General features: G+C 57.0%; 3 protein-coding genes across 3 annotated transcripts; all 3 read left to right on the top strand.

The window, feature by feature from the left end:
* Window positions 1-471: 471 nt before the first annotated feature.
* MFIFM68171_04677 (Hap4 transcription factor, heteromerization domain protein) lies at window positions 472-2,469 on the top strand (the record flags this gene model as incomplete). The annotated part of the gene is made up of 1 exon (XM_071060097.1): window positions 472-2,469. The coding sequence occupies one exon, from the start codon at window positions 472-474 to the stop codon at window positions 2,467-2,469; it is 1,998 nt and encodes a 665-aa protein (XP_070916198.1).
* Window positions 2,470-5,499: 3,030 nt separating this feature from the next.
* Window positions 5,500-11,311, top strand: MFIFM68171_04676 (Chromatin assembly factor 1 subunit rlf2 protein; the record flags this gene model as incomplete). The annotated part of the gene is made up of 2 exons (XM_071060096.1): window positions 5,500-5,554; window positions 5,628-11,311. The coding sequence occupies 2 exons, from the start codon at window positions 5,500-5,502 to the stop codon at window positions 11,309-11,311; spliced, it is 5,739 nt and encodes a 1,912-aa protein (XP_070916197.1).
* Window positions 11,312-12,821: 1,510 nt separating this feature from the next.
* On the top strand, window positions 12,822-14,874 carry FRS1 (phenylalanine--tRNA ligase subunit beta; the record flags this gene model as incomplete). The annotated part of the gene is made up of 5 exons (XM_071060095.1): window positions 12,822-12,874; window positions 12,955-13,106; window positions 13,165-13,405; window positions 13,468-14,089; window positions 14,155-14,874. 5 exons carry the CDS (start codon window positions 12,822-12,824, stop codon window positions 14,872-14,874), a joined length of 1,788 nt encoding a protein of 595 aa, XP_070916196.1.
* Window positions 14,875-15,814: the final 940 nt, after the last annotated feature.

The following is a 15,814-nucleotide window of genomic DNA, read 5'->3' as shown; positions in this document are numbered from 1 at the left end:
CGAATTTTGCAGCAAAGAAGCAGAGAATTACTAGTTTTCGACCTCATTCAACGTCGTTCCCTCGTCATCTCGTGCATTCTGCAATCCAACTCGGAGACACCAGAAGTGCGCCAGGGAATGGTTTAACCCTTCAACTTGCCCTCTGAATATCTGTACAACCGAGTCTCTCACATATCTTGAGCCGCCTGAATTGCGGGGTTCCTACCTGGCTGGTTGTTGCGACATTGAAGTTCACGAAAGGTCTCAATCCTCCCGGGGTCTCACCGTCTTACCGGCGACATTCGGATTCTTTTGAAAGTACCCTTCATCAGACAATTCACGTTCTCGAGCCTGTCCGCTACCTTTTTGGCGCTCAGAAACCCACCTAAGGGCTCTAGAACGTCATTGCGACATTTAAGGAGGAAAACGGCCTACACGCCTCGGCGAATCGTAGCCGATCCGTGCACCCCATCATCCCCGGCCATCGGCACGATGGCAGTCAATACTGCGATTCAGGGCGGCGGCCCCAGCTCCGGCAGTGCCGATGCAGCACCGTTGAGGACACTGTCCATCACAACGGCCATCAATCTGGATTCACCCCATTCTGCGACTACCCCCACCTCGGCCCCCTCTCCGTCAAATGTCTCCACCCCAACATCCTCATGCTCGACCGCCCCTCCGGTCACAATCCGACCCAACACCGCGAACCAGCCGCCCACCATCAAGGCCTCGGGAGCGATGGATAACATGGCATCGCCGTCTGCTGCCTCGCCGGCTTCCCTGTCACAGCCTAAGACGTTGAGCATGACCAGCAAGGAATGGGTCATACCTCCCAGACCGAAGCCCGGCCGCAAGCCTGCCACCGACACCCCGCCAACCAAGCGCAAGGCACAAAACCGCGCCGCGCAAAGAGCGTTTCGGGAACGCAGGGCAGCTCGTGTCGGAGAACTGGAGGAACAGCTGGAGGAAGAAAAGGAGACTCACGAGCGGACGGTCCGTGAGCTGCAGGAACGGATTAGCCATCTAGAAATCGAGACGCAGACACTGCAGTCAAGATGCCAGTGGCTGGAAGCGATGCTCGAGAAGGAGCGCCAAGGACGCGATAGCATAGTGGGCAATTGGGAAAGCCCCCAGCCTCCGGCACAGACCAGGAGTGAGAGTGTGATGCCAACGCCAAAACACCTGCAGTCAAGTCCGGTCCCAATGCCACAAATTATGCGGCCATTACAACCCGCACCGCCGAGGAACGGGATGCCGCAGTCCATCCCAATCGCTGGACCTCGATCCATGACTCAGCCATTCTCCATCTCTCAGATAGTCTCTCCCCCGGAAGAACCCTCCGAGGTGGTGGATCTAACCTGCGGCGGATGCCGCACGAACGGTTCATGTGCATGCGCGGACGAGGTCCTCCAGAATGCGGATCTTTCTATGGGCTGTGGAAAGTGCTCCCTCGGTACGAGATGCGAATGCCTAGAGAAGACTCTCGAAGCGTCTATGGCCGCTGTCGCCGACTTGAAACGGCCGAGACCGCCAAGCTCACCGTCATCGCCGAGCCAGGAGGAGAAACGGCAGCGCTCACATGCCGGTGTTGATATGGAGACAGATTTCACCACCATGTTTGCATCCCATGCCAACAAAGAACCAATGGCATCCGTCTTCCCGCCGCCACCACCATCACAGCTTCAACCCCTAATTTCCATAGAACCCAGGGACTCGTGCGGTTTCTGCAAGGACGGGACTTACTGCGTCTGCGCCGACGCCATGATGGCGTCCACAGTGCCAGCCGGTCCGCAGATGTCTGAGAAGATACAGACACACACCCCGCCGCCGTCCGAGAATGATGTCGTTCCCATGGCAGTAGAAGTCACGGCGACGGGCGCCATAAAACTTCCGGGCTTACGTGACTTACAGCGTTCCCCTGCCACTACCAACTCCAGACCTCCCGCAAGACCAAGCGGCTGCGGCCCCAACGGCCCTGGCACCTGCGAACAGTGTCTCGCGGATCCTAAGTCGGGCTTATTCTGCCGTTCGCTAGCCGCAAACTTTGAGAAGAACAACAATACTGGAGGCAGCGTGGGCGGGTGTTGCGGAAACGGCGGCCCAGGCGGGTGTTGCAAAACAGCCAAGGGTCCAGATGCAACTGGGTTTTCTACTCCCTCTTCGGCTCCCATCCCTACCGTTGTTGCTGCCGGCGTTACAGAGAGGATGAGCGCCGCCACCGGAGGCGGCTCGGCAACTCCCGGCTCCGTCCTCAGCATCCCTTGCGCCGAAGCCTATAAGACCTTGGCCAGCCACCGACACTTTGATGAGGCGGCCGACGACATTGGGTCCTGGCTGCCTAAACTCAAGGCCCTACCGGTTCCTCGGCCAAGCGGGGGAAATACGCGGGGATACCCCCCCGGAAGCAGGCGGCCGCCGATCGAAGTTGAGGCTGCTAGTATCATGAGCGTGCTGAAGGACTTTGACGTGAGATTCGGCAGGGGTGAGTGATATATTTGACCAAGCGAGGGGAGAGGCTGCAGACGGGGAAAGCGTTCCGGTGCAGGTCGGTTTAGTCATGTGCTTTGAGCTTCCCAGCTGCACCATACTAGGAGCGGAAGGGGGAGGAGAGGATCGGGGAGGCCCGGGCGCCGCACTTGCTGCCATGTCATGCGGCCGATTATGCGGCCGGGTTAACAAGCTAAATTTTATTTTTATTTTTCTTATTTTATTTTCTTATTTTCTTTTTCCTTTTTTTTTTTCTTTTTTTTTTTTTTTCTCGCGTCACCGCTTTCCGTTACATTCCTTCTCATTCCCTTTTCCGTGTTGAACCTGGTTGGGATCACTTGCATATGCTAGCTATCGCTTCAAGGATGGGTATCGGAGGGGATTGATTGGATGACATTCGTCGAGAGTCCCAATATCCGGGTGTGGTTTTTTCTTGGGCGGTTATGGCGTGTTGTAACGGCGGGCGGGGGAGGGGTCAATTCGACTGGTTATTGTCCCATGATGTGGACATAGAAAAGATTTCCCTCAGAGGGGTCTACCCTGGCGATGGGGAGCTACGATAGGCAATGCAAAAATTGATGTTACATGTCCAAGGTCGATTCCATGCCAAGAAGAGATGCAAGCATGCTCACGCACATCACGGCGCGGCATACCTCCTTTGGCCACTTTGTGCGATCCTCTCGCCCGTCCGCTTGCGCAGTACAACGCCAGTGTGTTGCGAGAAGACGCATCGCGTACCACACTGCATCCGAGATGGCTCGCATGCTTACACGTAAATTTGTCTCCGGGAAAAGGGAGGTAACCACTACGTCCTACGAACATTGCATCTGCAAGTGAACAGCGAAGCGACGTGATGCAGGTCGAGTACAGGGAACTTTCATATTGTGCGCAATGCTCCTTGAACCCTTTATATTGGTCCTTTTGCACAGTCAAGGCGCAAACAGGAATAGCAGGAGTCGGATCCTGGGCCAAGAAGGCGTTTAAGACAGTCCGCGAATCCGGGCAATTTCTTTGGACAGAAATCCTGCTTGAGGAGTAACAAAATAGCAGCAAATATTCTGTAGTGAGGTACCTAGGGGTAAGCGGTCGGGACCAGGCCAGTTGCAGCCGCCGGCGCCGGCACCGCGCACTGCAGAGGATCGGGAACCGGGGCAGCCAATGGCGATTCGGGACGCGCCGGATGGAGAAGGCGTGCAGACTGCATGTACTTTCCATATCTTCGCCCCCCTCCGACACACACAGGTTACAGAAAAAGAGGGGAATCAGGACGGCGGCTGCCCAGATCGACGCGGCTCAGGAGACGACCCATCAGAAAAGGGGTTGCATGGGCATTCACCCACCGCTTTCGTTCAACGTCCCCGGAGGAATTTCTTCGTCGGGGTCATGGGTTACGAGAATGACGACCCCGGGAGCGGGTCGATTGGATGGTTGGGACTCAACAAGACTAAGACGGAAGCTTGGGAGGATGGAAGCGGAGGCGTCGACGGCGACGGCCGATCGTCCCTGGAGTTGCAGGAACCGAGGCAGGCTGGAAAGAGTCGAGAGTCGAGACGCAGCGGTCTCCGACAGCAGGCGAGCGGTAGAGCGGATAGGGTGGCGGCATTTGATTGGCGACGCGGCGGCTGAGTTGGCAACCCGGACGATGCTGGGCTCGAAGATGCGGGCAGGTTCCGTCCGTGTGGTTTTGGGTCGTGGAGAGCAGAGATTGGCCCGTTTCAGCAGGGCCGACCGCCAAAACTGGGTCCCCTTGGCAGAGGAGAGGTGGGGCACTATGCAAGGCCAGCTCAGCAGGCTGTGGCCTGGAGAAAGGGGATGCTATCCAAGTGGGCGTCGGGAGAGACAGAAAGGGACCGAGACGGGGAGAGGTAGTAGGCGCGGACAATATCAGAGAGATGACGGTGCATGGTCACTTTCGGAAGCCTGGTGATTAGCTGCCGCCACTCTGAGCAATGTGAAAGGCCGTCAGCCAGCTCGGGGCGGTTGCGTGAGCTGGCAGTTGTCGCAACCCGTTTTTGGCCGCCCAGTCACTCTCACAGGAGCGAGGTATTACCGAGATTGGGCATTGGAGTGAGAGGGAGGACGGGCGAGAAACTCCCCTGCCGAGGCTGTGAGTTACTGCGCAGGTCTCGTAGGGCAGGGAAAGCGCTTGGTAAGGCAGCGATGACGCAGAGCGCTCAATGACTGAAACCAAGGAATCGAGGTCGGAGGCACGCGCGCACAAGCAGCTGAGCTCATGTCAGGCGCAAGTCGGGCAGGCTTAGACAAAGAGGCAAATGCGACTGGCGGAGGAACAGTCATCGCCATTCCGGCATGGAAACGAATCGGGCCACCAGCAGAAAACCCTGAAGGTCGTGCGAGGGAGCAGACGCGGTGCTGCGGCTCGCCCGCCGGCCAGAGCCAGCTCATTCACGACTCTGATTGACAGAAGCAGTCGAAAGATTGGGCGGGTGACAGGGATTCGGGCGTGGCAGATGAACAGCCCACTGGCTTGTCCCACCCCCGGTCGCTGCGTGTCCCCCATCCGGGCTAGCGGCCCAGTGGCTGGTCGTCCCCTACCCCACGCCTTCTACATCAACACGGGAGCAGGGCAAGACGCAGAGAGCTGCAAGGAAAACACGCTCTCTCATCTTCGCCCATCCCGCCCTGTCAGATCGTACTCAGCGGCAGCCCGCAACGTCATCCCACGGCCTCGACGGTTCCCGCGACACCTCAGCCATCACTGCCGCTCCTTTTCCGATAACTAACAATGTCCCTGCGGGACACCTGAAAGGCAGAACTTCGGTCGCGAGCCGGCCAGAGCCGAAGCTTTCCATTGCCGCACTCGCGCGGCCCTCGACATTCGTCCAGCAACGCACGCTTGGGCGTCCGGATAGACGCCTGCTCTGCCCAACTCGTGGGATACGGCGCCCGATTTGCCGAGCTACCAAGGCCCGTCCCCTCGAGTCCCAGCGATCCTTGCCACAGCTATCAGCAGTTCGCTGGTAGCACATGGGCGATCGCAGCCGCCAACTCGACTCCCCTCATGGGCCCATTATGATATCCATGCAGCGCTCCCTCTCGTCGCCCGTCGCCATCCACTCGTCGCCGCGTATGTTGGGAGGGAAACTAATGCCAGGGACTCTTAACGATGCGCATGCTGACTCGTCCGCTCGTACACACAGCTCCGTCGGCTCCCGCCACCCCAGCTTCGAGATCGCCGACACCGTCCCCTTCCGACAACCATGTCGAGGTTTCACGCTCACGGCGCCATCGGTCGAGAAGCCCATCACGCGCAACCAAAGACACCATGAGCGGCTCCGGGCGCCGCAGCGATGACCTCCCGAGGCGTCCCTCCACCCAGCACGTCCCGATTTCGACCCCGATCCGAAGCAGACCCATCATCGACCAAGCGCGCGTCCCATCACCGGCGCCGACGCCGGCTCCAAACGACTCGTCCGACAGTCTCGACGCGGCCGGAATCCCGCTCTCCCCCCCAGACGACAAGCATGGAAAGATGAAGTTTTTACGTCCGTTGTTGACCGATCTGTCACTGTACACGAACCCCCATCTCGCAAGCCCGGAGAACGACGGTACGACCCTGGAGGAGCTGGCCCACCTTGTACGCCTGTGCAAGTACCAAGAGCGCAAGCGCGCAAACACAAGGATCCGGCTCCAGAGGAGCCTGGTGTCGACCGCGCTCTCTGCCCGGTTGATGAGATGTGGCGAGATTGCCCATCGTAACCTGGTTGACACATTCCGCGGGGATGACAAGAAGACCTTTGCCGCTCTCTACAACGCCGTCATTGATGTTCGGAGGAGTTGCGACGAGACCCGTCGTTATGCCCTGTTGGAGCCCGAGATGGAGCTCTTACAAACCCCCGGCCTGGTCTCAACCGAGAGCCTGGACACTCCCACCGGGTCCGTCACTGGCGCGAGCACATCCCCCAACGCCGTGACGCCCTTCCTGAACGAGATCTCTGCTTCATCCCGGGAAACCTTCTTGAACTTCCTCAATCAGATCAGGACTAACCCAGACTATTTGGCTACGCGGATCGCGTCTTTAAACCAAGCTGAGCTGCAGGCCCTGACTAGCTTCCACCAAGCGCTTGAGCCTATCGAATCCGTTCTTCCCTACCACAGCCGGTCGTCTAGCCGCATTCCCTCGGGGGGCTCCACATTCTCCGGACCCAGCAGCATGTCCGGCTCTGCGTACGGAGGGTCCGGGGGATCCGGGGCCCCAGGCAAGGAGCGTAGTGCCATTGAACGGCTTCTCTCGTTTCAGCGCCACGATGCCATCTCGGCCCTCATCTACACCTGCTTTGCTAATTCCGCAGGCCCCGATAGCGCAGAGGACAAGCGCAGGACCGTAACTTGGGCCAATGCGTGCGCTCGCCTGATCTGCTCGTCGACAACGGGCAGCGAGCAGACTGTTATTTCGGTGCTCAATGTTTGGATCTCGATGCGTGACTGGGCTGGCAAGTCTAACATGGAATGGTACCTCATGAAGATCCTTGAGGATGGAGCCTTCTTGCTTGACCGTGCTGAAGACCAACATGGGACCCGTTTCAACCTCTCGGATTGGACCTCCAAGGATCAGATCGCCGCCGAGGAATTCTACACCAGGGCCGTCGACGAGCTCTTTGAAGTCATTGATGACGAGGACGCCACCGGCATTCCCGAGGGTCTGATCGAGTTGGGAAATGAGATCCTGAAGCGTCTGGATAAGAAATATGTCGAGAGCACACGCCGATGGCTCATCGCCAAGTACATGTTTACAACCTGGTTGCTCGGCGTCGTCATCCACCCAGAGGCTTATGGCATGATGGCCGACTACCACATCACCGAATATGGCCGCCAGAAGATCTTGAAGACCGTGGCCATGCACGCTCAGAAATATGTTGTTGACATGCTGCAGAGCAAGACTCCAGTATCAACACCGCCAAAGGTCAAGGGCCACATCGAAAGCATCTACACCCGTTTCAAGGATTCCTCAAAGTTTCGGAAGAAGCCCCGTCTCCTGCCAGCACGGTCAATTACCTCCCTCCGGGAGACAGCCGAGGTCCACCCCTATTTAGTGATTAGCCCGGCGGATCTTGCGACGTTAGTCAACGCGCTCTTCCCCGAGCGGAGACCGCAGTCATCCCATTCGGGCGGCCGACGGTCGGGCGCGCCGTCTGTATCAGGATTCTCGGCCGTCTCACAGCCTATGTCCATAAGAACAGCACCGAGCAATTTCGACACCATGTCGGTCATTAGCACAAGTGCTGAGTCGTTCATCAGTGACGCCACCACCTCCAGGGAGCCCCTTCTGGAGGAAGGCAGCCCGCCTCGCTACTCCCCTCCGGCCCAGGAGCCTAGCCTCCAGAAGCAGCCAAACAAATACGAAGAAGATGGCTACAGGCTGCGTCTGGCAATGCACGAGATGACACAAATTCTAGGCCAGGATGTCGTGCACGGCTCATGCCACCCGTGTGCCGAGAGATGGGCTGTGCTATTCATTTCAGCCGACGGGAATCAGCTTTCAACCCAGATGACGTTTGATCCAGACGATGGAATAGACGAGGAAAACTCATCAAACACCAGCGATACCGAGGGCGAGTCATCTGCGGACGAACGGCCGGAGCTCGATAAGGATTACCACCAGCTGCGCGATTCGATCCTGAAGCTCGTACAAGAATATGAGATCCCCCAAAGCCTGGAGAGCGATAGCGCCAAGCAACAGACATTCAGCAATCGTGCTTCCAGCCTGAAGAAGTACCGTTCAAAGAACCGAATCATCACTACCATGGGCAGCCGAAATCCGTATCGCCAACGAGCAGCAAGCATCGCGAGCAGCATGGCCGAGAGCCCTCCGAAGAACGCCAAAGGAAAGGAATCGGAGGAGTCCGCGGAATCGTCATCGCCTCTCATCACCATGCTAACGGCAGCCTGCTCGCAGTCTCGAGCGCAGTCTGATTTCGTCTCGGCGCACCTCTACTGGAGAACGCTGCAGCAGCTCAAAGCTGTGACAACCGAGTCCCTCCGCCGTGACGGCTTCGCTACTTTGCTCAACATCTTCTCGCGCGGGCCGCGCGACTCGATACGCCGGTCCGCTGCCGCCATCGAAGAATACGACGCCTGGCTTGTATGGCTCAAACAAAGTCAAGAGCGGGCGGAAGGCCTGATCGAGACCATGATGCGCCGCCTGCGAGCCCTGCGAGACAAGATGTGGTACGTCACGGACGTGCGTAATTCGGCGCCGTATGAGGACTCGCGGAATGTCGCGGTTGCATTGAAGACAATGGGCGTGCCTCGGCGATGGTCCTCCTTCCAGCGCATCAAGAGCCATATGCAAAGAGGGCCAGCGTCCAATTACATTTTCCGGACTGAGTCCCAGATACTCGACCTGTTAGCAGCACCAGAAGACCAAGGAGGCCCGAACAAGCTCCGTGACGAGCAAGCAGAGAAAACCACGCGCTGGCTGCAACAATCCGGTGTCGAGAATTTCTGTCAAGGCGAAGAACGCATACACCGGTTCTGCTGCGAGGTCGACAATTGTATCAGCAAGTTAGTCGGCGACAGCATTATTGACGGGCCCGTTCTCTGGTCAAGCGAACTCTATGCTCGAGACCGCCGAACTCTCGAGACGAACAAGAACCCGAGAGACCGCGACCGCGACCGCGACCGGGACAATCAGTCGGTCTGGGACGATTCAGTTAGCGTCATCAGCGATCCAGAGCGGAGGTTTGTCTCTGTCAGCCGTCCGCCCTCTATCAATACCAGGGATTTGCGGGCCATGTCCGGCCAGAACATGAGTCAGATGTCGTTTGATTCTGGCAGCCGGTTCAGCTTCTCAAGAGCCAGCACGGCAATGTCCGAGATCCTTGACGGGCAAGAGTACTTTGGCGCATCGTCTCCCGTCCACCAGATCGACCCTAACGCTACATACTGGTCGCCTTTCCAACACAGGGCTACTTCCCCGAGTGCTGCATCTAGGGCGCATTCACCCACCACGAGTCTGACCAACCTCTCGGGCTCCTTTTACCCCCCACAACATCACCAACTCCCCTCACAATCTCAGTCCACCGGGCGGCCAGGCACGTCGACATCATCGAACGAGACCGTGTATCAGCAGCGGCTCTCCGAAGAAAAAGCCCGCTTCCTTGCAGAGCTGAGGCAGACTCTGACTAGCCTTCTCCTCTCCGACCTAGGCAACCTTGTTTTTGCATGCGGATCAGAAACGGACGCGTGGTTTGAGGGCCTAGGTCAGGAGTGCATCGACCGCCGAGAAGCAATCCAGCGCCGCGCGCGTAAAGCGATGGCTAAGGAGAAGAGAAAGTCCGCCAAGTCTGGCAACCTGAAGTTACGCCTTCTTGAAAAGAGGCGGAGCTTCGGCGAGCTGCGGGGAGCCAGCGGTAACGACGCGCTGAGCGACAAGGCGCATTCCGACACCCAGAGCCTCGGACCGGAAGGAACTGGTGGCAGCCGTCATGGGGGCAGCCATGCTGGTAGCGTTCATGGGGGCAGTGTTCACGGCAACGAGAGCTCCGCGACCAGTGATACGATATCTGCCAAGAGGAAGGGCCACGAGAGGAAAGAGTCAATGCCGGATTTCCCATTCACCAAGGCGTATCAACGACTCCTAAAGATGTTCTGCGTCCACCCGAACCCAAATGTCAAACTCAACGCGCTCTTTGAACTCGAGCATTTGATCACGGCCTCCCTGAACTCGGGATCCCGGCGAGCTCGGTTAGCCTGGGCGCGGTCTGATCTGGGCTCAGCATCATCAGCCACCGACGAGCACGGGGTCGGTGCAGGGACAGGCCGACCTCAGCCGATAGAAGAGACCATCGATAACGTCAAAGAGCGCCGTTCACACACCCTGTTGCAAGCGCCTACCTTTGGTTCTGGCCAGACCGGACGGGTGTCCGGTGGTGGGGGAAACACAGAGACCCGCTCGGTGGTGTCGGTCCACCCATCAAGCACCGACGCCATCGCAAACATCCTGCAGACCCTGTTTCGGGATCCTTCTCTTCGACCCAAGACGCTCTTCCGCGATCTCCAGTTCATCGCGGCGTTTGTGTCGCCGACCGTCCTGGACAAGACAGAACGGGGTAAGGCCTTCTGGGATGCCGGGCTTGCCGCGCTAGGCTTGAAACAGGAAGTCTGCCGTACCATGGTCGAAGTCGCCGATGACATTGTCAAGAACTACACACAATCGCGCAACGGCGGTAGCAACATCAACAACAGGCCGGGAACGGGCAGCACTGCCTCGGACTCGGCCGCCGGCGACCCGCCCTCACCACCGTCGTCTCCGCCCTCCCCTCTCCCTCTGTCAACGCACTCCCTCGCGGACGCCGCCCGGATGTGGACCATCACGGCCAAGGAGGGGGATCCCACCGCGCAGCGCGAGCTCGCCATCTTTTACCTGTCCAACCCTGAGCTCGTGCAGCGGACCACCCTGCCGCTGAGCAAGCCGCGAGAGGTGTTTAAGCAGGCCGTCATCGAGAAATACGGCGGCGGCCGATCCGGCGCGGCCGGCTCAGGATCCAGCAGGTATCATCAGAGCATGGCGGCTCAAGCGTCGCGGCTGCAGGGACAAGCGGGAAGCGGCGGTGGTGGCGCCGGTGGCCTAGGCCAGGGAGGCATTGGTGGTGGTAGTGGCACCGCGGGCGGTGGCGGCGGTACTGGAGCAAGCGGCGGCGGAAAGGAGGACGCCAGCGGTGGCCTAGGCCAGACGCCGGGCATGGGCGTGGGTGATGTGCGGAGTGACCCGGCGCTGATGTGCGTCGCGATTCATTGGATGGAGGCGGCCGAGCGTGGCGGGGATGAGTTGGCTAGGACGTTCATGGCGCAGAACGAGATCGGCGCTGGGCTGATGGGGTAAATGCGTGTGACCTGACCGAAATGCGATCTGAGTTGTTTCTCGACACGAGATCTTGCGGTTTTTTTGTCTGGGCTCTTGACGCTGCTCGTGTCTGTGGAGAGAAGGGACTCATTGTCTTTTTTTTTTTTTTTTTTTTTTTTTGTTTGTTTGTTTTCTTCTTTTTTCCCCCGATACTCGACATACCCCTTTTGTTCATCACCCATGTACCCTTGTTGTTTATATTCCCCGTCTTGTTAGTTGCAGTGCAGCTCTTGTTTTCTGCTCCGCTTCCTCTCCTTCTCTCGCATTCTCCCCGCATTGCATGTGCATTTCGTCTTTTGGCATTCCATCGGCATCGGCATCGTTGGAGCCGACTCGCGCATCTGTTCAAAGCGGCCACGTCTGGACAAAACCTACACTTCAATATTCATGCGCCTCGTTTAGCATACAAAGGCATTGCCCGCCCATCCAATCTCTCCTGTCTTCGTGGGTGCGGTCCATAGATATGGGGATATTCTTCAGTTGGGCATTGGGCTTCTCGGGATAGATACCACGGCATTCCGTTGTCTTGATTATTTTTCACCACTCTAGGCAGGATTTTGAGCAACGGCAGAGATACCAATGTTTTTTTGGTCTTTTTGGCTTCTTGATTTGACTTTTCACGCCTGCCTTTTTAGTCCGACATTCGCGAATACCATGGTAGCTAGCACATGTGATCAGGAGGGGTTTTCTAGATAGTGTGCTGTCTTGGTGTCTGGTGTGCTGCTAAGATACCTAGGGCTTTGGATACAATGGAATTCAACTGCATCTTAATAATCTTCGCATCTTGGTTAACCTAGATGCTACCAGGAAACGCTGAAACTGCCAATTTCCCAAAGCTCATGCTCATGTAGTCAACTTGCTGCCCAAAAAAACTCCTAAAATGCGCGACCACTAAAAGCTAACTTCAAAAGCGCGACTACCTAAGACTTCTTCTCCATGTCGCCACCCAGGCAGCGATCACAGCGAAAAAGAGAGGTTGGACATCAAAAATTACGACCGGAACGGCCCCGAAGGACAATTCAAGGCGACCGGCTCCACGATGTGCAATGCAGGCCTATCGCCCTGGTACCCCTGCTTCTTGATCCAGGTGTACCCAATCAAGGTAAGTATGAAGAAGAAAAGGAAAAGAAGAGGATCAAGAATCTGGGAGGGTGGGCGAGATTTTATAGCCACTTGGTGTTGGCCTGTGCACAACTGCATTATTTTCAAGATTGCAGGCGCTCGGAATTCGGGAAGTCTACCTTCCGGCGCTCCGAAGCTTTTGGCGGGGACCCTGGCTGTTCTAGGCGGTGAAGTCTGGCAGTAAAAAGCGTCCCGCATTTTGAGTCATCGTTCCTGGTGACAGATTGGCTCGCGTGGGGTTGGCCTTTGCCGTTCAGTTCACGGACAAGAGGGTTGATTGCGGTCGCGTCTCAAAGTTGGTCCGGCTCACAGCAAGCCAATTCGTTCAGGACACCTTCAAGCTTTGGGCCACGGCGAGTAGCGCAATATGCCTACTATCAGCGTCGACAAGTACGCTCTGTTCGAGGAGCTTGGCGAGCAGTAAGTGCATACCCCGCCATCCCAACCATCCCACTTGCACCGCATAAAACTCGCCGGGCTAACTGCTTGACGCCGCATAGGTTCACCGAAGAGGGTTTCCAGAACTTGTGCTTCGATTTCGGTCTCGAACTCGACAAGGACACCGAAAATGATCCGGAGCGGCCCAAAGATCAGGCTCCTGAGCTGGCAATCGAGATCCCCGCCAATCGGTACGACATGCTCTGTTTCGAGGGTAGGGTATTTCTCTAGCTATTATTGCGCCCCAAGCACAGTATGCTGAGGGCCGTCAGGAATCGCGATGAACCTGAACATCTTCCGGGGCAAACACGCAACTCCGAACTGGAAGCTGGTCGATCTTCCAGCCGACAAGATGCAAACCCTCACCATCAGCAAGGATACAGCGCAGGTCCGCCCGTATGCCGCCGGAGCAATCCTCCGCAATGTCAAGTTCACCCAGGGCTCCTACGATTCTTTCATCAGCCTTCAAGACAAACTCCACCAGAATCTGGCGCGGCAGCGTACCTTGGTTGCGTGAGTGACTCCAGCCCAGTGGTTTGGCTTTTGTTCGGAGACGGCTGACGGTCAACGGAAAGCATCGGAACCCACGATCTTGACACTATCAAGGGCCCCTTCACCTATGAAGCCCTGCCGCCAAAGGATATCAACTTTGTACCGCTAAACCAGACCAGGAACCTCAACGGCGGGGAGCTCATGAGCTTCTACGAGGCTGATAGGCACCTTAGCCGCTATCTCCACATTCTCCAAGACAAGCCGGTCTATCCAGTGATTTTAGATGCTGACAGGAATGTCTGCTCTCTTCCCCCAATCATCAACAGCGAGCGATCCAAGATCACACTTGAGACGAGGAATATCTTCATCGATATGACTGCGACGGATCAGACCAAACTTGACATTGTCTGCAATATTATGGTCACCATGTTCTCCAAGTACTGCGCAGAGCCCTTCACCATTGAGCCTGTCAAGGTGATATCGGAGCACAACGGTGCCACTCGGATTACGCCCAGCTTGGCAACCAGGACAATGGATGTGGAGGTCGACTATCTGAACGGCGTATGTGGCCTATCCGAGTCGCCCGAGTCAATAAGCAAGCTCTTGAGCAAAATGGCGTACACTGCCGAACCGTCGCAGGACCCCAAGTTTATCAGGGTCACAGTACCACCGACAAGAGCAGACGTCTTGCACGCCTGCGATGTGGTATGTTGCAGAGCTCTCTTACCCAACTGATATTGCAACTCTTTGTCCGGCTAACGCACGCGTAGATGGAAGATCTTGGCGTTGCGTACGGCTTCAACAATCTTCCCCGAACGTCGCCAAATCGGTCAGCAACCATTGGCGCGCTGCTGCCGATCAACGAGCTCAGTGACCTCGTCCGCCAAGCGTCCGCGATGGCTGGTTGGCTCGAGGTCATGCCCCTCATTCTTTGCTCTCATGAGGAGAACTTCGAGTGGCTTAACCGCAAGGACGATGGCAAGACGGCCGTTAAGCTTGCCAACCCCAAGTCCGTGGAGTACCAAGTCGCGCGGACGTCGCTACTACCCGGCCTGCTCAAAACGTTGTGCGAGAACAAGGCAATGCCGCTTCCCGTCAGGATCTTTGAGGCTCAAGACGTCGTCCTCAAAGATGAATCGTGCGAGCGGCAGGCTAGGAATGAGCGTCGCTTCGCGGCGGCTTTCTGCGGGAGAAGTAGCGGTTTCGAGGTCGTCCAGGGGCTCCTGGACAGAGTGATGAAGGTACTGAACTTCCCCTTCCTCACGCACGAGGAGGGTCTCCACGGCAAGAGCCAGGCGGACGGGTACTTCATCCAGGGGATCGACGAGCCGACCTTCTTCAGCGGGCGCGCTGCTGCCATCAACGTGCGGATGGGAGGTAAATTGCGCCGTATCGGGGAGCTCGGTATCTTGCACCCTACAGTACTGGACAAGTTCGGCTTGGGGTACCCGGTTACCACATTGGAGCTTAACCTTGAGGCCTTTCTCTAAGCTGAAGTCCACTGCTGCCATAGATATGCCCTAAACGTGGTTAGAACAATAAACGGGAAATACCGATAGGCTGGCGACTGATACGCTATATCCATTCGTCATGATCGCCGCCGTTGTTGTCGTATAATCCTTTCTCACCAAAGACGACGAAAATAAACTTCCCCCCTGTCCCGGAGCGTAACAGACTGCTCCATCACACAGGAACGGCTGGCTGGTAGTCGTTTACGCGCAGATAAACTGTCAGCATTGATGAGTCAATTCCAGGGTGTCGCCGCATTTCGGGAACTGCGGAAGCGGCAACAAGGTAACATCGAGATTCTTCCGAGAGATCGGGAGCCCAAGGCGACGGGACGAAACCGTCTAAACGTTCGAATGGCAATAAGAACCCTTATCTCCGGGTTACTGATTCTATGCCATCGCATGTTTTTGGCCGGCAATCCTTCGCACTACAACGACAGTTACGACACACTATGCGCAGCACAGTGATCGTGCCTATGACCCCTAGATATGGCTCTCTGGCAGCGTCTATCTCCACGAGCGCGCCCGGCGAGACGACACCTCGAACTGGTGCAGGGCGCATGCACACAACGTATGTACGCCCTTCCTCATTCTCATGGCCCGGAGTACGTTTCCTCGCGTTTCAAATCTTGGATTGACAGTGATCTATAAGCCGGGCATGACCGAATGGAATCCCATCGGTCGCGGGCAACGGGGGAATCGATTGGAGTTATCGGAGTTTGTGTCGGACACATTTTGCAGTACCATGTCCGCTTGGCGCAGCATCTGGCTGCGGGTTTGTGCCCATACAGAATGCGGAATGCAGCTGCAACAAGTGTCCATGGATCTGGCGTGCCTGTCGCATCTTATCTGGCAACTTGGCAAACACCAAATCCGGATGGACAGATGGCTTGGTTCGATAAGCTTCGTTTCTCTTCCGAAT

This window comes from Madurella fahalii (assembly GCF_045866475.1).
Source record: "Madurella fahalii IFM 68171 DNA, scaffold_2, whole genome shotgun sequence".
Lineage (NCBI taxonomy): Eukaryota > Fungi > Ascomycota > Sordariomycetes > Sordariales > Madurella > Madurella fahalii.
The sequence above is the reverse complement of the archived record's forward strand: the minus strand, read 5'-3'. Positions and strand labels throughout refer to the sequence as shown.